This window comes from Silene latifolia, chromosome 6, assembly GCF_048544455.1.
Source record: "Silene latifolia isolate original U9 population chromosome 6, ASM4854445v1, whole genome shotgun sequence".
In the NCBI taxonomy this organism is placed as follows: Eukaryota; Viridiplantae; Streptophyta; class Magnoliopsida; order Caryophyllales; family Caryophyllaceae; genus Silene; species Silene latifolia.
Window position 1 is genome coordinate 134,834,324 of NC_133531.1, and position 21,108 is coordinate 134,855,431.

Here is a 21,108-nt window from a genome sequence, read left to right on the forward strand (position 1 = left end):
TTCGTTGACCCCGGGATTCGTGTTTTCCACAATTACACCGACGCATCATGTCGGGATTTTGGGTCAAACGAAAATAATGCTTGTTTTCTTCAAACGTGACACCCGTCACTAATCCGAATCGACAAAGTATGGTTCCAAATCTCTCACTATGAATCTAAAATGCATGCTATATACAAATCTCATGGGTTGGCTCCCATGTAGCGCCCTTGTTTTATGTCGTAGGCTCGACCAAGTAAACAAGCCAACAAGTTTCATGATGAGGACGAAAAAGCTTAATTGACTAGAAAGGTTTCAAGGATCTTCATTTCCCTTTGAACGGGATTGCCTACGTGATAGTGTTTTAGTCTTTGACCGTTTACTTTAAATGTTCGGTCACCTTGGCTTATTTCAACCGCCCCATGAGGGAAAGATCGGACAACAGTGAAGGGTCCGGTCCATTTCGACCTCAACTTCCCGGAAAAGAACTTCAAACGGGTATCATATAGAAGAACCAATTCACCCTCCTTGAACTCTCTCCTAATTATGCACTTGTCGTGAAATTTTTTCGTCCTTTCTTTGTACAACTTAGCATTCTCATAGGCTTATAGCCTAAATTCCTCCAATTCATTCAAATCAAGAAGTCTCTTCTCCCCGGCCGTCTTCAAGTCATAGTTGAGATGCTTGATGGCCCAATATGCCTTGTGTTCAAGTTCCACCGGCAAATGACATGCCTTGCCATACACCAATCGGAATGGTGAGGTACCGATTGGTGTTTTGAAGGCCGTCCGGTAAGCCCACAAAGCATCATCAATCTTCAAGGACCAATCCTTTCTCGACTTGTTCACGGTTCTCTCGAGTATAGTCTTCAACTCCCGGTTGAAAATCTTGGCTTGCCCATTAGCTTGTGGATGGTAAGCAAGACTCTTCCTTTGTTGCACACCATACTTTCTCAACAAAGCTTCTAATGCTCTTTCTCCGAAATGCGTACCACGATCGCTAATGAGGACTCTTGGGAGCCCAAACCTTGGAAAAATGATCCTTTGTAGTAGCTTGATCACTTCCTTAGCATCACAAGTTTTGGTCGGGATTGCTTCAACCCATTTGCTAACATAGTCGACCGCCACAAGTATGTACTCATTTCCAAACGATGATGGGAAGGGACCTTGATAATCTATCCCCCACACATCAAAAAGCTCAACCTCAAGCATGAAATTCATTGGCATTTCATGTTTCCTTGTGATATTTCCACTCCTTTGGCATTTATCGCATCCCTTAACATAAAAGGCAACATCACGGAATAGAGTTGGCCAAAAGAAACCTCATTGAAGTACTTTAGCGGCCGTTTTCTTGGAACTTGCATGGCCACCACAAGGTAAGTCATGGCAATGGCTCATTATGGAGGTAGCTTCCTCTCTCGGAACACACCTTCTTATCATCCCATCGGCACAAGACTTATACAAACATGGGTCATCCCAATAATAGTGTTTCACATCATGAAAGAACTTCTTCTTCTTGTGATAGTCATAATCATGAGGGATTATCCCCGAGACCAAATAATTGACTATATCCGCATTACCGCATACCACGGTGCTTCACCCAAACTTAGGGACAACAAGTGGTCATCGGGCAAATAATCATTTATAGGAAGCCCAATGTCAACATTGAGGTTGATTAGCCGGGATAAATGGTCGGCCACCACATTTTCAACTCCTTTTTTATCCCTAATTTCCATGTCAAACTCTTGGAGAAGTAATATCCACCTAATCAACCGAGGTTTGGACTCCTTTTTGATGAGCAAGTGTCTCAAAGCAACATGATCGGTGAACACTATTACCTTAGCTCCCACCAAATAGGTCCGGAACTTTTCCATAGCAAAAACTACGGCCAAGAGCTCCTTTTCCGTTGTTGAGTAATTGGTTTGAGCTTCATCAAGAGTTTTGCTTGCATAATGAATTGCATGCACCTTTCCATCCTTCCTTTGGCCTAAAACCGCGCCCAAGGCTTGATCGCTTGCATCGCACATTAACTCAAATGGCAAGTTCCAATCTGGAGGTTGTATGATTGGAGCACTTGTCAAAGCTTCTTTCAACCTATTAAAAGCATCAAGACATCGGTTAGAGAACACAAAAGGAGTATCTTTGGCTAACAATTCGGTCAAAGGTCTCGCTATCTTGGAGAAGTCCTTGATGAAGCGGCGGTAAAAGCCCGCATGTCCAAGGAAACTTCTCACCCCCTTGACATTGGTGGGATGTGTGAGACTAGCAATGACCTCGATCTTAGCCTTATCAACTTCTATTCCACGATTGGACACTATGTGTCCCAACACAACACCTTCTTGTACCATAAAATGGCACTTCTCCCAATTAAGCACAAGGTTAGACTCTTGACACTTGCTCAAAATTTTCTCCAAATTTATCAAACAACCTTCAAAACTTTTCCCAACCGAAAAATCATCCATAAAAACTTCCATTTCTTGTTCAACAAAATCGGAGAAAATTGACATCATAGCTCTTTGAAAAGTAGATGGAGCATTACATAGCCCAAATGGCATTCTCCTATATGCATAGGTTCCAAATGGACAAGTAAAAGTGGTCTTTTCTTGGTCACTTGGATGGATAGGGATTTGGAAAAATCCCGAATAGCCATCCAAGAAGCAAAAATAGTTGTGTTGAGCTAATCTTTCTAGCATTCGATCCATGAACGGTAAGGGAAAGTGATCCTTCCGGGTGGATTTGTTCAACTTCCTATAGTCCACACACATCCTCCACCCGGTTACCGTCCTTGTAGGAATCAATTCATTCTTGTCATTTCGCACTACCGTCATTCCTCCTTTTTTGGGAACTACATGAACCGGGCTTACCCACCTACTATCCGAAATAGGATAGATAATGCCGGCGTCAAGTAGCTTGAGGACCTCTTTCCTTACAACCTCTTTCATTATGGGATTAAGCCTTCTTTGTGCCTCAATTAAGGATGCATCCTCATTTTCAAGTAAAATTTTATGAGTGCACAAAGAGGGACTAATCCCTTTGAGGTCACCAATAGTGTACCCAAGGACACCCTTAAACCTTTTAAGCAAAGAAATTAGTTTTGAGGTTTGGGTGTCGTCAAGTCCACTATTGATGATGACGGGAAAAGTGGAATTGTCACCGAGAAATTCATATTTCAAAGAAGAGGGAAGAGGGTTAAGTTCAACCGTAGGAGGAGGCGTGGAACTCTCCTCCTTCTTACCGACTTCCAACACTTCAAATTTGGGAGCTTGTTCATGAATTGGAGCGGAATCCAACATCCACACATATGCAAGAGTCTCTACATCTTTGTCATCGACCTCATACCCACTAACAAGACAAGTCTCCAAAGGATCCATAGAGGAAGCTTTTGGGTCATGCTCCTCCATGGGATTCTCTAGAATGTCTACAATGCAACAAGTGTCACCTAGAGATGGAGCTTCCATGGACTTGTGGAGTTCAAATTTCACTCTATCTTCACCCACTTTCAAATATAGCTTGCCACTCTTCACATCGATCATAGCTCCACCGGTGGCAAGACAAGGTCGCCCCAAGATAATAGGCACATCGTAATCCTCGGGCATATCCATAACAAAGAAATCACATGGTATGACAAGCTTCCCAACAACCAAGGGTACATCTTCAATCACACCAATGGGGAATTTAACCGACCGATCGGATAGTTGAAGTGAAACTCTAATTGGTTTCAAATCTCCCAAATCAAGCCTCTTGAAGATTTAAAGTGGCATGAGGCTCACACTAGCCCCCAAATCACACAATGCTCTTTTAATAGCCACTCCTTGGATAGAACACGGAATTGAGAAGCTACCCGGATCTTCTAGCTTATTTGGAAGCTTGTTGGTGTGAGTAAGAATAGCACTACATTCCTTAGAGAGGTTGATGGTTTATACCTCTCCATTCTTCTTTTTCAAAGTGACAAGTTCTTTAAGAAACTTACCATATGATGGAATTTCGGTAATCATATCAAGGAAAGGAATAGTGACATTCATTCCCTTCAAGATCACAACAAACTTCTCATATTTCTTTTCAAGCCTAGGCCTTGCAAGCCTTTGTGGAAAGGGTACCGGTGCTACATACTCCCTTGGGGGTAGAGTACACTCTTTGGCCTTAGTTGCAACAGGTTCATCTTGCTTTGGGGGATCAACCATCTCCACCTCCTTAGACTTCTCCACCCTAATCTCACCTTCTTCCACAACTTCAACCGGGTGCTCTTTCACTACTTCACTAGACACCCTCTTCCTCTTCCATTTAGGAGATTTCTCAACCTTCTCCAATTGCTTTCCACTCCTCAAAAATATCGCATTCACCTCCCTTGGGTTAATCGTATTACCCGGAAACTTCCCCGGATTTTGAGCCAATTGACTCAATTGTTGAGAAATTTAGGCCACATGAGTTTCCGTAGCCTTTTGGGATGCCCGTATTTCATCATTAACCCGGTTTTATGAGGCAATGTGGTTATCAAGCTTTGAGTCGGATTTTTGATTTGCAATTACCAATTGTTCAAAGGCTTGTTCCCAAGATGGTTTTTGAGGGGTTTGGAAGTTTTGGTTTTGTGGTTGGAAATTTTGGTTTTGTTGTTGATTGAAGTTTTGTCCCTTGAAACCCCCAAATGGTTGTTGGTTTTGGGTGACAAATTGTTTTCCTTGGAAACCGGGTGGAATTTGTCTTTGGAATTGAGAGTTTTGATTGAACCTTTGTTGTTGTTGAGGTTGGGAAGTGGTTGGATTTTGAATGTTTTGTGAAGCATAAGACAAGAAAGGGTGGGTTCTTTTTCCATTGACAAATTGGTTGTTGTTATTATTGTTGAACCCTTGCCTTGCACTAGTGGATTCCCAAACTCTATTTGCTTGCTCATAGCATTCCTCTTGGAGGGGTGAAATCAAGGGACACCCAATGGGAGTGTGCCCTTGCTCACCACACAACTCACACGACAAGACTTGCCTCATATCGGAGCCTTTAGGTTTTGAATTTAGCAAAGCAACTTGTTGGGTGAGTTCATCTAGCATTCCCTTAACCTCCACATTCAAAACCGAATTAGAATCCTTGTTCTTGCCTTTTCTTGATTGTCTATCACTTCCCCATTCCATAGTTCTTGAGGCCATCTCCTCAATTAGCTCTTTTGCCGCTTTATGCCCCAAAATGTCCAAGGCACCTTTTCCCGAACCCGCATCTAATGAAAGCCGAAGGTCTTAGGTCAACCCTTTGTAAAAGTTGTTCACTAGCTCGGCCTCGGAAATGCCATGGTGAGGGCATAACCGTTGGAGCTTTTTATACCGTTCCCATGCCTCATATAGGGTCTCATCCTCTTCTTGAGTAAAGCTTTGTAGTTCACTCTTGACTTTGGCCGTCCTTGAGGGTGGGAAATATTTGTTCAAAAATGCCGAAGCCAACTCATCCCATGTCTTGAAGGAATCCGGGTCACAATTCTTCAACCAATCCTTAGCCGAACCCCTAAGTGAACGGGGGAACAACCTAAGGTGTACCGCGTCATCGGATACCCCATTTGACTTGTACATATCACAATTTTCAAGGAACTCATTTAGATGATCATTTGGGTTCTCCAAGGGACTTCCTCCAAATTGATTGTCTTGAACAAGGTTGAGCAAGACATTTTTGATCTCAAAGTTATTAGCTTGAATTCTTGGCCTTTGGATGCTTGGATTGACTATGTGCTTAGGAGCCATAGTCTCTCTTATCGGAACCGGATCACCCATGATGTTAGGTTCTTCTTCTAAAACCCCAAAAGGATTTTCAAACACTTCGGTAGCTTCTTGGTGATTACCTTCTTCTATCGGTGGTGTATCAAGTAAACCCCTTCTTCTCAGAGAATTAAGTCTTCTTGTCGTGGCTTCAATTTCGCGATCAAGTGGATATGTTGGTTGACCTCTTCTTCGTCGCCTACTCATGCAAAAGACCTAAGCACTTGAAAGAAAGGATTAGTAACAAAGGACTTAGTCTAAACTAGAACAAAAACGATTAATATCAAGCCGTACTCCCCGGCAACGGCGCCAAAAACTTGATGATATCAAGTAATATCTTGCAAGTGCACGATTTTATCGTTGTACACTTTAGAGGGTCGATCCCACAAGGAGTAGGTGGACTACTAATCGTTCTAATTCACGAGCTTAGCTAAGTCGATATAAAATAAAGAGGGTGGTAACGAACTAGCACTAAACTAACAAATTTAAAGACTATAAACTAGACAAGATAAGAACAAGCTAAATGATTAAGACTAGATCAAATAAAGGGAAGGACTAGAACTCGGTTCTCCCACGAATATAAGTAATTCCACATACTAATTGTCTCGGCTAATCAAAAGGGGTAGAAAGGTAAGGGGGAGATGGCTCTAATTCGCCTAGAACCTCCCTTCCGGGTTCGCAAAAGGACACTAGCTACTCCAACTAACCCCCCTCCCGGGTTCGAAAGTTGGTATTCCTAACTCAAAACCCAACAACCACGAAAACATGCATTTTTCCAAGGAGGTCAAGAATTTGGTCAAGATCATTAAGTACTCATCATATTCCGGGTCATCCCACTCCTCCTTCCGGAGGTCGATTTCAAACGCTAGTCTAGAGGCACCCTCCCTCAGTTCTCCCTTCCGGTCTCAACCTTAGTTGGCGACAAGGTCAAATTTCGGGTATCCAATTTACAACCTAACCAACTCCCGTTGGTGGACAAGGGTCACAAGTCGACACTACCCAAAAGCCAAACCTTAAACATGCAAATTCCTCTAAACTACCCTCACCAATTTCCCCCAACGAATTAGCCTTAATGATAATTAATTAGTGAAATTACCCATACCGGGTCAAACCGAGTCCTAGAAGGAGACTACTCACTAATCATGTTTCTAAAGGCAAGATAAACAACAAAGATGGAGTCTTTAAGAATAAACATGGTGGGAGGATGAATTCTACTTCTCAACATGCAACAATCCAATAATAATTGTGAAGAAAGATGATTTAGTCTAAAAACAAGGATGAGTAAACTAAAAGACACAATCTTTAACACAATCAACTCAAAGATTGAATCTTTGGGTGTAACCAACAAGGATGAACAAAGCAAAAAGGAGCAAAGAAAAGATGAACAATAGTGAAAACATCAACAATCGAACAACAAAGATGCAAATTTAACATAAACAGTCAAACAAACTTCAAAGGAAAAACATATGTAAACAAAATGAAAATAAGGAGAGAATTAATACCCACTCAATAGAAAGAAAGGAATTAGGATAGAATAATAAAGAAGGAGGAACCTTCAATCTTCTTACAACCCAATTTCAATTACTAATTAATTGAAGAACTTGTCTAATTAAGGAATGATTAACAAAATAATTAACAAAGTTTGAAACTTGGAAAAGAAAATAATTTCAGATCTAGGTTTGTGTGTACAAAGGGTTTAAGGAGGGGGTATTTATAGGCTTGCATAAGATTAAGAAGAAAAGAGGAGAAAAGCCCAATTTCGTCAGTTGCTGAGTTCTGCCGGTGGACCGGCTGCCGGTTCTCCTACCGGCAGAACCATCAAATTAAACAAAATATCTGGCAAGTGTGTTCTGCCAGTGGACCGTCTGCCGGCCTGCCGGCAGAACACTGTCTTCAGCTCTTTTTCTTCTTCCTTGTGATGTGCTCTGCCGGTTGGCCGGCTGCCGGTGCTCTTCCCGGCAGCGAGGTCAAGCTTCTTTTTCCTCTTTAATTCCAATTCATTCTTCCTGCTGTGTTCTACCGGTGGGCCGGCTGCCGGCCTGCCGGCAGAACACTGTCTTCAAGTGATTTCAACACCTTTGGCATAGCTGGGGATGTGTTCTGCCGGTGGACCGGCTGCCGGCCTGCCGGCAGAACACTACATTCAGCATTTCTTCACCTCTTCTTCATGTAAAGGCCATGGGATGCCTCTCTTGCCCCAATTCCTCTATGCTCGGATCGGTTCCAGCAAAAGGATACACAAAATCACAAGTACGGGGATTGGGCACAAAAGGCAAGGAAAGGCACACAAAACCGACTAGATATGAGTCGGAATGCGTAAAAGAAAGAGGGAAATTCGGCGCAAATTAATCGTATATCATTTATACATCTCATATTATATGTATGATAAATTTTTATGTGTCTATGTCGTTCGTTGAAGTTGTTGATTTCCACTTTATATATAACTAGTTTAGATCTCATTCAATACATGCACGGTATTTAAATGTTAATATTTTCATAAAATTACCTATATAATATTGGTACCTTATAATTTTTTACATTTCTCATTACTGTATTTTGCCTTGATAAATAAAATATGAAACTGAAAACTAGTTAAGAGAATTGAGTAATGAATTGAAATATATTTTAATGAAAATACTTTTATAGCATAAAGTTAATGATGAGTTTCAATTTTTTTCTTTTAATTTTTTTTGTCATGAAACTAATAAGAGTGATTTAGAGTTTTGTGTTTATACGAAGTACGGGTTAACTCATCATCCAATAATATCATCAGTTAAAGATTTAGCAAGTTACAACTTTATATCAATTTTATTTTATTAAAATTTAAAAATTATAGTTTTGAGTTTAGTTAAAATATAATATAGTTTGAAGAAAAGATTAATTTTAGTGAAAATATAATAGATAAATTAACTGGTAATTATTATTTTCATTATATAATGAATGAGTATTTTCATCATTAGTTTCTTTTTTTGAGAACATGCGTTTTGGCGGAAAAATAATAGGGATCTCCTATTCTTTAATTAGATAGGGGATGTTAAGCTTATATGTACGCCACATAGCCAATTCAACCATGAATTTATACTTAATGTTCATGCAGTGACGGATCCAGGATTTGAGTAAAGGGGGGGCACCGTAAGAAAAAAAAATTTTGCGGACAACATTTGAACATTAAATTCTAATATCGTCAATACATGATAATATAATTACCTTTCCCAATTTTGAGAGGGTGAATTAATTGCCATTTAAGCCCATCTAGTGAGCTGTGTTACGAAATCCTCAACCATGCATCAATGACAATTCCATGAAAACCTGAAAGATTAGATGAAAAAGCATTATCTTGTCTTTGTCTCAAGTTATGAATCACAGTTTTCATACGTGAGTAAATAAAAGATTAGATGAGAAAGCATTATCTTTAAAAAAAATCCGTCTCAAACAAAAATTCTATGTAGAATACCTTAAACCCCTTGTATTTGACAAGTTCTTTAAGCTTATCCACCACAAAGAGTCTCCCTTCATCTTCGAAGTACCCAATATCTCCTATGTGCACCCAACCTGCATTGTCGATAGTCGAATTGGTGGCTTGGGGATTAATTGCTAACTGAAATCTACAAACAGTTTGGAAAAAATTGCTGACTGAAATCGAGTCGAATTAAATTAAGATCATAGATTGAACACAAAACTACAAAAAGTTTGGAAAAATTATCAGATAACCCATGTCCCATACACAAAAAAACATCAGAAAACAGTGGATTCAGGGAATTAACAAATGACTAATGCTCATACATTCATACCTAAAACTGTTGAGATTAACAAATTAATAGAAATTATTGATTACATGTATAATGAAATTGAAGGGTTTGAGAAAATTGAAATAATTAACCAATCTAAACTAACATAAATCTACAATTACACAAATAGATAGATAAATTAACAAACTAATAAGAACAAATTGACAAATTAATTCATAAATATTCAATCAATCAAATATTCAATTCAATAATCGAATTTGGGGGAAAAAAATACATACCTAGGGGTTAGGGAGGCACTGGCCACTGAGGCAGACGGTAGGTGGACGCCGGACGGTCGGAAGTAAGGAGAAGGCCGGCGGTGAATTGGTAAATCGGCGGCAGATGGGGGTTGAATTTGGGGATCTAGGTTTGTTTTATACAATGTTTGTTTGTGTTTATGGTGGTGTCTTACTGTATGCGTCTTTCTTGTTTTTCTTCCAGATTTTAAGTCTTTTTTTTTTTTTTTTTTTTTTTTTTTCTTTTCCTCACGTGAGGGCACGTGCCTCACTCCCCCCCAATCCGCCCCTGTGTTCATGGACTAGTCTATGTACAAATAGATGTTAAAGGTTAATGAAGGGTTCTTTATTTTGGAGGATGAAGTAAGATCCACCAAGTATAATAGCCATTTGATGAGACTTTGCTTTCCCCTTTCCCTATCTAATCACGGTGGCACACCGACAACTTATTAATTATTTTCCATGGAAATGGAATTGTTATTACCATAAATCCTGAATAGAATAGACATCACCGAACGGTTCTATATACAAGTTCACTATATAATATCAATAATGCCCAATTCAAGTACAAGTAGGACTTGTTTATAATTGTAAGGTTATTCGTTTTTGATGAAATATGATGACAATCGTTGCATCGATTGTAAACCTTCAAGACACTTTGTTTGGGGAGTTTCAACTTTAAACTCACCAGTTTATCGCATTTCAAGTTAAATTCCTCTGTTTCTAAATTTATCTCTACTTTTGATAGCGAAGTTCATATTTTTATGCTTTTCCTAATCATTCATGAGGACACCAACCACCTTGATATTACTTTTAATTATGAGTATGTACTTAGTTTACTTAATACGAGTAATAAATAAAGTGATTCGAAGTTTACAAAGATCCCAGGTGGTGGCCTAGGTTTAGTGAAAGTTCGACCGGAGTAAAAAATAATATAGTGCCATACAAAAGAATGGGAACATGTGAACTAGAATTACATATTTTAAACGGAGTATAAGAATATATCGGGCTATTTTATATAGCAATTTCATATAGATTAGAAACGAATAATAATAATAATAATAATAATAATAATAATAATAATAATAATAATAATAAAAATAAAAGTTGCGGTTTTTTAAAAAAACAAAATAATTATAATTTCTTGTAAATATTATTGAACTCCATAAAAATTGCGTTTATTAAAAAAAATTAAGACAAACACATGGTACGAGGAATAAAGTTTCAATCCCATGCCGCCCAAGTATGGTTTCTGAGTCCAATCCCATATCAATGCGTGAAACAAACGCCTCCTTAATCATATCTTTCCAAAACTTGTATGAAACACTATAGAGATAGAGAGGGAGTAGTTTATAACAATGTCAATAACTTTTTTTTTGTCGTTTTTCTATTTCAAGTTGTAGCGGAAACTATCTCCTTAATATTTGTTGATATTGTGTCATCACATAGACCGACAGATTGGCAAGTTCGATACATTATTAAAATTAACCCTCCATCTTCAATCATAGCAAGTATCATTGAAGACGGGTATATCCGTCACATGGAGACGGGTGAAGTAATACCCAAGGGGATAGATAAGACAAAAACATAATACCCAGGGAGTAGTATTCTGCTTTTGTCTTATCTACCCACTTGGATATTACTTAACCCGTCATCAGCTTGTGACGAATATGTCCGTCTTCAATGAGAAATCGTGCTTCATTATATGAACTATTCCGACTATAAGTGGGACTTCATATAATTGAAGGTTTCTGCATTTAGAATTTAGATGGAATATGATGGCAATAATGCCATCGTTATCCTTCAAGATGTTTTTTGTCATAGGCGTTTTGCAAACATGGTGGATATAATAAATGAATCAAGATCTTATGTATCAACGTTATATTTATTTGGTTTGGTTCGTTTTTACTATTATTAGACATCTAGACCATCTTTCACACCCACATGACATTTAAAAAATGGAGTGTAATTTGTTAATAATATTAATCAGAAAAATCTAGGCTTAGAGTCATCTAGATTTGGTGAGAAGCTAACTTGGAAATGTAAAAGTTAGATACATATTCTAGTGTAAATTAACAACAAAGACAAAGAATATTAGTCTAGAGAATTCCTTGTATGGCGGTGGAAGATGGTGTAAACCGACATAATGTGGCTATAAATAGTCATGCTTGAATCCATGTACACAAGAAGAAAAAAAATACAACCAATAAGAATTCACAAGCAATACAAAATATTCACATAAGCAAATTGCCTCTCCCACGTTACAATCTAAATCCTTGCCTACATTTAACACAAACAAATAATCAACCAAATATAAAACTAACAGTGGTATCAGAGCCACTGGAAAACTCCGACAACCCAAATACTCCAAAAAGCAAAAAAATAAATAAACATTCACAAATAAAAACTAGTCCTAAATAAAATCATACACCGAAAACCATGTCAAACACATTACAAGTAAATTGGGTACCAACATTCAAAGGCGAGAAATACGACCTTTGGAGTATCCAAATGAAGTCAATATTTATCTCACAAGGACTATGGGACTTAGTCCAAACTGGATATGAAAAACCCAAAAATACCGTCGAGGAAGCATCATGGGATGCAACAAAGAAAAATTTATATATCGAAAATCAAAAGAGGGATCACTATGCCCATTTCTTTGATTTATCGAGGACTCGACGAGACAATACTCCCACGAGTCATTTCCGCTGCATCATCAAAGGAGGCTTGGACGATCCTGGAAAATACATACAAGGGCTCTGGCAAGGTAATTACTATTAAACTTCAAACTTTATGGAGAGATTTTGAAAATTTATTAATGTCGGAAGACGAGAATATAGAAGCATTCTTTAATCGTACCACTAACATTGTTAATCAAATTCGTTCATACGGTGATACGATTGAAGACACAAAAATTACTCCAAAAATATTAAGAAGTCTTCCGAAAAAATTTGAACACATAGTGGCCGCCATAGAAGAGTCAAAAGATTTAAAAGAACTTACAATAACTGAATTAATGAGCTCACTACAAGCTCACGAAGAAATAATGAAAAGATTTTCCGACGAGCAACTAGAACAAGCATTTCAGGCCAAATTAAAATTTAATGGCCCAAACAATAATAAAAATTATCAAAGGAACATAAATTCAAATTATCAAGTTGGGGGGAGAGGTAATCAATATCAATACTATATATTAAATCCAGAAATCAAGGGACTTCAATGTAATTAAAGAAAGTTATACAAATTAATTATACTATATAGTTTCAAATCAATAGCACCGTGTGATGGACCCGATTGAGGGATCTCAATGCAAATATTATATAGTCTGGGTTAAAATTAAATTATATAAAAGCGATAATTTTCCTAAACATGGTTAATTTCCATAAAATAAAATAACTAATTAAGATGGTCAATTTCCTTAAAATAAAATAATTAATTAAGATGGTCAATTGCAAGGAGACTAAAGGAAAGAAGATGTTTGGTAATTTTCCTAAATATTTATAGAAGACTAAAAGATGGTCAATTTCCTTAAAATAAGACAATTAATTAGCATAAACATGTACATTTATGATATTAATTATTATCATCATAAAATTATATATTAAATTTAAAATCTATAAAATTTTATTAAACTTCATAGTTTATTAGTTTTATATATTTTTTAATTATTTAACATACAAAAATATAATAAGTAGGTTATAAATAATTCAAGTTAGATTCCATAATATATAATATTGCATAATTCTTTCAATTTGATTTAACGCATATATGTAATATATTTATATAATATATAACCCTCTTAAAATTGCGTGCCTAACTAATAAAAGTAATTTCGTCAGTAAATAAAAGAATTGTAGTAACATTATTGGATATAGTTATATGATAGTAATCACTCATTTGAATAGTAAAATTAACAATATTATCAAGGAGATTAGTGAGATGGGTAGAAACAACAACGGGAGTAGTGAAATAATCAATATTAATGCGGCAATAGTGAAAATAACAATAATTACGGCGGGAGTAGTGAAATTATCAATGTTAATGCAACAGTAGTGACAGTAACAATAATTACGGCGGGAGTAGTGAAAGTAACCAATGATTACGGGCAAATAGTAAAATGTTATTACTATGTTTCATTAATAAAAGTAAAATATTAATAGCGGAAGTAGGAATTTATCTCAAATTTTATTTCATCGTAATTTTAGGATATGTCATAAAAAAATATATTAATGATAAATTTATGAGTTATGCAACTTTTAATTTTATTTAATGAAAAAAAAATTAATGGTAGGTAGAGGTAGCCCGGGCGAAGCCGGGCACCAATACTAGTTATAACAATCAAGGGAACCAATCATATAACCATAATGAGTTATATTGTCACCTATGTAAGAAAAATAATTATAATACCTAAAATTGTTGGTATAAATGTAAGAGGTGTACAAGACACACCCACTTTGAAAAAGATTGTTGGTTCCAGAAAGAAGATGAGGCAAATTTCATTGAAGAAAATGAATATGGTGGACAAATGATTTACTCTTGCTTAAATGCGGAGGAAAAATCCACCGATATTTGGTATATTGACAGCGGTTGTTCCAACCATATGACTGGCAACAAAAATGCATTCGTCAGTCTAAATGAAAATGTAAAGTCTCAAATTACTCTTGGCGACGGGAGAATCCAAGAAGTTGGGGGTAAAGGAATTGTAGCCGTAAAAACTAAAAACAGCTTCACTAAATTCATTCATGAAGTCTTATATGTCCCGGGCCTAGCACAACATTTACTGAGCGTTGGACAACTAATAAGAAGAGGTTATATGGTGAAATTTGACTACAACAAATGCCTCATTTACGACAAGAAAAATGGCCAACTAATAGCTTCCGTACACATGGCCGCAAACAAGACTTTCCCATTAAAAATGCCCATAAACACAGAAAACCCATCTACACAAAAACAAACACCCCCAACAACAAACATTCCAAATTCAAAAAAAATCACAAACATTTACCCCACAATCAAATTACCAAAAATCACCAAGACCCATACATGAAAAAAATTATGAATGTGGTCAAGCCATAATGGTACTCACAGCTCGGGAATCATCAAGTTCTCATGAAGTAATTAAAGTTGGAAAAAGAAGTGAAGTAATGAATGAAGAAAAAATAAAGATAAAGAACAAGACAAGGGAGCTCGGAGACAAGAATGCTATGGGCCGAGAACAAGTACGCAAGAACGAGAATAATGTCAAGCACTCCATCAAGAATTACAGGGATCGATTTGTCACGAGACAAAACCATCAAAATTACAAGAAATCAAGTTTTCCACAACGGGTTAGAACATGTCAAGAGGCGTCGGCACCCTATTCAAGAGCTCATGGAGAACTAAGTACTCAAGTTATAATTTTTCGAGATAAAGGCGCAGCAAGCCGACATAAAACCAAAGGCATTCAAAGCAGACGAATTCATCCGAGTCAAAATGCAACTCAATGTTCAAGATTTTTCAGATTAAGGGGGAGTGTTAATAATATTAATCAGAAAAATCTAGGCTTAGAGTCATCTAGATTTGTTGAGAAGCTAACTTGGAAATGTAAAAGTTAGATACATATTCTAGTGTAAATTAACAACAAAGACAAAGAATATTAGTCTAGAGAATTCCTTGTATGGCGGTGGAAGATGGTGTAAACCGACATAATGTGGCTATAAATAGTCATGCTTGAATCCATGTACACAAGAAGAAAAAAAATACAACCAATAAGAATTCACAAGCAATACAATTTTTTTTTTTTTTTTTTTTTTTTTTTTTTTGATGACGAGGTGTTGAATCCCCCCGGGCCCATGCATTCTCGCACCACCACATGGACCATGTAAGTCACCCCCTTCGGAGCTGCAGTGGCCAAGTGATCATCGCCCCAGCTGGGAGTCAAACCCGGGACCTCTCAACTCCTGCATTTCTGCAAGCTTTAAGGTTTAACCCGGCTACCACTGGACTAACAAAATATTCACATAAGCAAATTGCCTCTCCCACGTTACAATCTAAATCCTTGCCTACATTTAACACAAACAAATAATCAACCAAATATAAAACTAACATAATTAAATGACGTAACTTTGTTGTATATGAAGAGCATTTTTGTGAAGAAACAATATAACATATGTCGAAATCAAGAATCCTTCATCAAACATAAATAAAATATAGTTTGTCTTTGATTGTTTCATACTAAATCATGTATAAATTAGACATTTCCATAAGTATATATCTCAGTACAACCTAAAATACGAGAATAGTTGCTAAACAATAACAAACATAAAGTAATCAGAGTTAACCAATCTTTAAAACAAAAATGGAAAGCATTAACAAGAAAATGAGCATGATGATCATGGTGTTGGGGGTATCGGTGCTAATATTCATGCCGATAACACCTTCATTAGCACAAGAATGCGCGACAGGTTCAACGCTCCTTGCTGCTTGCAATGGAGATCAATCACCAGAGGGAATTGCAAAATGTTGCGCTGTATTTAATACTGTAATCACAACCGACACAGTATGCATATGTCAAGAACTAACCACTGCAGTAGCTAATGATCCCACCTATGACGCTGAAGCATTCTTCACCAATTGTGGAATCGATGGTTCTTTTGATTCCGTGTGCTCTGGTAATTGCTATTTTTAATTTAAAAATACTTCATCATTATGGTCTTTTAATATATAACTAATATTAAAATAATTTGTATAATTTTCAAGATTCTCTGGCGCCTAGCCCACTTGGAGCTTAATTCGAATAAAGTCTCTTGTACTCCACGTACGTAATTCCTTTCATTTAATTTCTCCATACATGTTAATATGTTAGTCTCTCGTCCCATTTATGTGTTTTTTTAATGAAAGGGGTAAATGGTCAGGGACACAAGGTGCTTTATCTTTGTATGCTTAAAGTTTAGACTACGATAAGTGTTTCCGTAAATACCGGAATATATTCATGCTCATCGTAAAGTATAACTTCGTAAATTCTTGGCTTTAAGAATTACGAGAATCAATAGCACGTAAATAATTAACATATTCGCCATGAAAAACATTGCAGAAAGATGTGATTGATTTTAAGAAAGAGAATTGTGCCCAATGTCGATTCCATTTTTTAATATTCTTTCCATACGATCACTTGTTATCTATTCAAGTTGACACAATTAACCATTATTAATTATTTCACATATAAAGTAAAACTATTTCTAATAATTGGCATCTCTTCTCATCACCGCAGAAAATTAATATAATTTAGGAAATATATGTATTATAATAATTAAAAGATTCTCCACTTTATTTTTCACATCAAAATTATTTATGATACTTTCCTAAATTGATTTTTTTATGGTATGGACGCTCTAGAATCGCTCGAAAAAAGTCTCTTTTATAAATATATATAGATATAGATATAGATTGCACATATAAAGAAAAACTATTTCTAATAATTGGCATTTCTTCTGATCACCGCAGAAAATTAAAGTTGTCTTCATTCTTTATGGAGGATCCCTACATACAAGAAGGAGTTGAAGCTAAGTTCGTGTGAAGTTCATGTTTCCAAATGATTGAATTGTATCATATGTTTCATGTTTCCAAATGATTGAATTGTATCATATGTTTGCTTGTGTGTAATCAGCCCATGTGTTAGATTGTTATATAAGATGTTTAAGCTTTGTTGTGAGCTTTACACTACGAGTGCATCATACGTTTTATTTTGTATTGTTTATAAATAAAACTTTTTTTTATACGACACTCTTTGTTTCGATAAAATAGTTATTGAAAATAGCGTGATTAAATGATAGGAAAATAACAAGTAACTCATTTACTATGTTGTTTTTATTAATATCTACCTAGTATAAAAGCCAAGTTTTTTCTTGGCTTCTCATTGGCTGATGGAATTGAAAACACTTTTTTTAGGTAGGGACCTCCATGATCATTGCAATTATTTATCGTAATTTATTTTCGCAGTACGCATTTTACTCATTTCAGTACTTTTAGCGTACAATTTTCCATTTCATACCCCTAATTAAAATTTAGTTCTAAACCTAATTCTCTCTCTTCATAATTAGAAAACCTCCCTAATTAATCAAATTTTTTCATTGATGATGATAATTTGCATGTAAAAACCGTAATTGGATTCGTCAAATCGTCAATATCAAAATTTTATTCAAATTAATATTAATTTTTTGGTTTTAAAAAAAATGTTAATTTCGTATACGGTTTTGGGTTTTTTATGTTTGGTATTGGTTGTTGAGTTGCGGCAGGCTGCTGGCATAAGTGGAGGATGATGGAGGGAAGGGCGGCGCAACCGGTGACGGGGTAGCCGACGGTGTATTTGGTGGTGGACGGTGGTAGGCATCATTCGTGAGTTGATGGGAAGGGAGACGGAGGTTGGTCTAGACGCAGGGGCAAGCTATGGTCGCCGACGAGTTGAGTGGTAGGATAAGGTCGTCGGTGGTGGGTTAGTGTTAGTGGTGGAGGAAATTGAGGAGGGTGGTTGCCTGGTTGGTGGTGGAGAAATGGCGTGAAAGTGGTTTCTTTTTTCTTTTCTTTTTTTCAAGTTGTAGTACAAACAAGGGGTGAAGTGAGAAGGGTAATTTGGGTAAAAGCGTACTGTAATGAGTAAAATGTGTACTGCGAAAATCAACACCCTTATTTATTTACTCTCTCATATACTTCATTTTGTTTTGCATTTCTTCTTTCTCTTTTTCAAGAGTGCACAACCGAGTTCATCGTAGAGGAAAAAAATTCGAAAAATCGAAAAAATATAAGTCACTTAAATACAAATATATTAAAGAACACAAATTAGTAAAAATTTTTTTTTTTTAAAAAAATATAATTCAGACTTGATCTTATTAAGATAAACTCATTAATTAACTGGTTAATAAATACAAGGAAAAATTACAACTTACCACCATTTATTCTCCGTATTTTACAACTTACCACCGTGTATTTTGATTTTTACAACTTACCACCGCCTTTCACCGTATATATCCGAATTCCCACCGTATTTTATTTCCGACCTTCATTTTTCTTAATCCCCGACTTATTTAAGTGAATTAACCTATAAATGACCAAAGTACCCTTATCTTAACTCTCCATAACACCAACTGCATCTAAACCAAAGACAAACATAATTAAAACCCCCCAAAAGAATCAAAATCAAACAAAATATCAAATTGAATTATCTTTTAGTTTGATTGAAGAAATGAAAATCTGATAATTAAACATCAAACAATTCACTTAAACTCCACCATCTTCTTCGATTTCTTTCTCCCTCACATATACATCGCCGCCACCACCACCGGAACGTCTCTCACCACCGCCACTTCACCACTCGCCCCACAATCTCATCGCCAACACCATTTCAGTATCTCACCGCACCTCTAACTCAACCACAACCAAAATTAAAGAAGCTCGCAAGTGAAACCGCTGTGACCGAGAAAATAACCTTGAGCAAAAATTTGCCACCACCATCACCCCTACCCACGAAAAACCTAGATCTAAGGTTTTTTGTCCGTGGAGGAGAAGCTTCCATGGGTTAAGGATGATGTTCCACAAAAATCGATTGTTGTACCGCAAATGTAAACCGTGTTGCGTTGGATAGTGCCGACAAGGGTAGATGGTGGAAGGGTGGTTCGGCCGTCCTGGTGTTCTTCTTTGGGTGTTTCATTGTCGGGATTTCTTATTTTTATATGGATGAAAGTGTTTCATTTGATTATTTTGATTTTGATAGGGATATCTTTGATTATTTGGACTTTTGATTTTGATTTTGATTTTGATTTGGGTTTATTTGATTGTTTTGTTTTTGATTTTGCATTTGATTTTGATTTTGAGTTGGAGACTCAAAAGTTAGTTTGGGGAGGATAATTATAGGGGTATTATGGTCATTAAAAAGGTTATTCACTTAAAAAAGTCGGGAATTAAGAAAAATGAAGGCCGGGAATGAAATACGGTGGGAATTCGAATATATACGGTAAAAGGCGGTGGTAAATTGTAAAAATCAAAATACATGGTGATAAGTTGTAAAATACGGAGAATACATGGTGGTAAGTTGTAATTATTCCTAAATACAACTCAGAAACAACCTAATTTTTCTTTATAATCAAATTAGTAAGACATAATAAGAAAACATTAAATACCATATTTATTCAAACCTTAGTGAAATAATGTGAATGAAATGAGATAGAAATGAGGAAATTAGAGTTTTCATCATTTAATTGAAAAATAAAGTTAAAAAAAATTATATTTATTCATTAAAATTACCGAAACTGATAAAAAAAATTAAAAACTTGAAAATAAATGAAATTTTCGAGATTTCAAATTAATGGTTAGAAAGAAAAAAATTAATTGTTAAAATTCATTAAATAGGAAAAAAATCAGAATTGTTTTGCTAAAAAAATAAAAAAAAAATTATTGAACCTGAAAAATATGGTCAAAAAAATTCACCTACGTTTTTTTTACAATTGAAATCGAAGAATACAATAAAAATTTATGAAGGACGAGGGGGAGAGGGAGAGAAAGAGAGAGAGAGAGCAGAACTGCGAGATTAAGAGTTCAACTGACGCACCAATAATCTTGAAGAGGTGATAGTGTTGAGGTGAGATGGAAGTGTAATGAGAAGGATTGCAGGTGAAATATAAGGCGGCATGATTTTGGCAGTGGTAGGGTTATATGTTTTACACTTTGAGAAAGCAAAATTTACGAAGAATGCGGGTACATGGAGACTGGAGGGTTATGAGTTACATGACTTATTAATATGGGAGGTTATAGGTCAAATAATTGGGTTTATAATTCTTTCGGATAAATAAAATGCAGGTTTGGCCCATATTAGGAATGTTGCCTAAGCCATGTATTAATTAACATTACTTTTAATCTATTCTAAGTAATATAAAATGACTATTTGAGCCATATTCATGCAATTTGTATTTTACGTATGATGTTAGGCTTTATTTGGTAAAACTAACTGAAAAGGTAGCTGAAACCTGAAAAGATAGCTGAAACTCAAAAGCTAACTGAAACCTGAAAAGGTAACTGATAAAGTAGCTGAAAATTGAGAACTGATAAGGTAGCTCTGAAAAAATAACTAATTTTGATGAAATGACGTAAAAGGATATGATAATTATTTAATACGAGTAGTATAGATTTAAAGGGTAAAAACGGAAAATCAAACCAAATCAGGTACCTGAAATCTCAAATGCTACTCTAGGTATCATTTCATTTCAGGTAACTTATTTGGTTAAATAAGCTACTTGCCAAGCGCTTACAAAAAATAAGGTACCTGAAATTTTGGTCAAATAAGCTACTTTGACCAAATCAGGTTCCTGAAATGTCTTGCATTAGGTTTGTCTCCAGTTAAACTCCC

General features: G+C 36.1%; 1 protein-coding gene and 1 non-coding gene across 2 annotated transcripts; one reads left to right on the forward strand and one right to left on the reverse strand.

The window, feature by feature from the left end:
- Positions 1–581: 581 nt before the first annotated feature.
- On the reverse strand, positions 582–5,095 carry LOC141588742 (uncharacterized). The gene is made up of 5 exons (XM_074410168.1): positions 4,950–5,095; positions 3,899–4,292; positions 2,844–3,715; positions 1,556–2,069; positions 582–1,250 (listed from the first exon to the last, which is right to left on the reverse strand). The coding sequence occupies exons 1-5, from the start codon at positions 5,093–5,095 to the stop codon at positions 582–584; spliced, it is 2,595 nt and encodes an 864-aa protein (XP_074266269.1).
- Positions 5,096–5,243: 148 nt separating this feature from the next.
- Positions 5,244–5,350, forward strand: LOC141589435 (small nucleolar RNA R71). Its single transcript, XR_012520374.1, has one exon. It is a non-coding gene; the product is annotated as a small nucleolar RNA R71 (small nucleolar RNA).
- Positions 5,351–21,108: the final 15,758 nt, after the last annotated feature.

Bases quoted from the DNA above. Each gene is read 5' to 3' on its own strand.
- LOC141588742 (XM_074410168.1), bottom strand. From the start codon at position 5,095: ATGGAATGGGGAAGTGATAGACAATCAAGAAAAGGCAAGAACAAGGAT. The intron at 3,716-3,898 runs GTATAAACCATC...TAAATCTTCAAG, and splicing joins TGAAAAAGAAGAATGGAGAG to AGGCTTGATTTGGGAGATTT. The intron at 2,070-2,843 runs GTGGGTAAGCCC...TGCTTTTAATAG, and splicing joins TATCCTATTTCGGATAGTAG to GTTGAAAGAAGCTTTGACAA.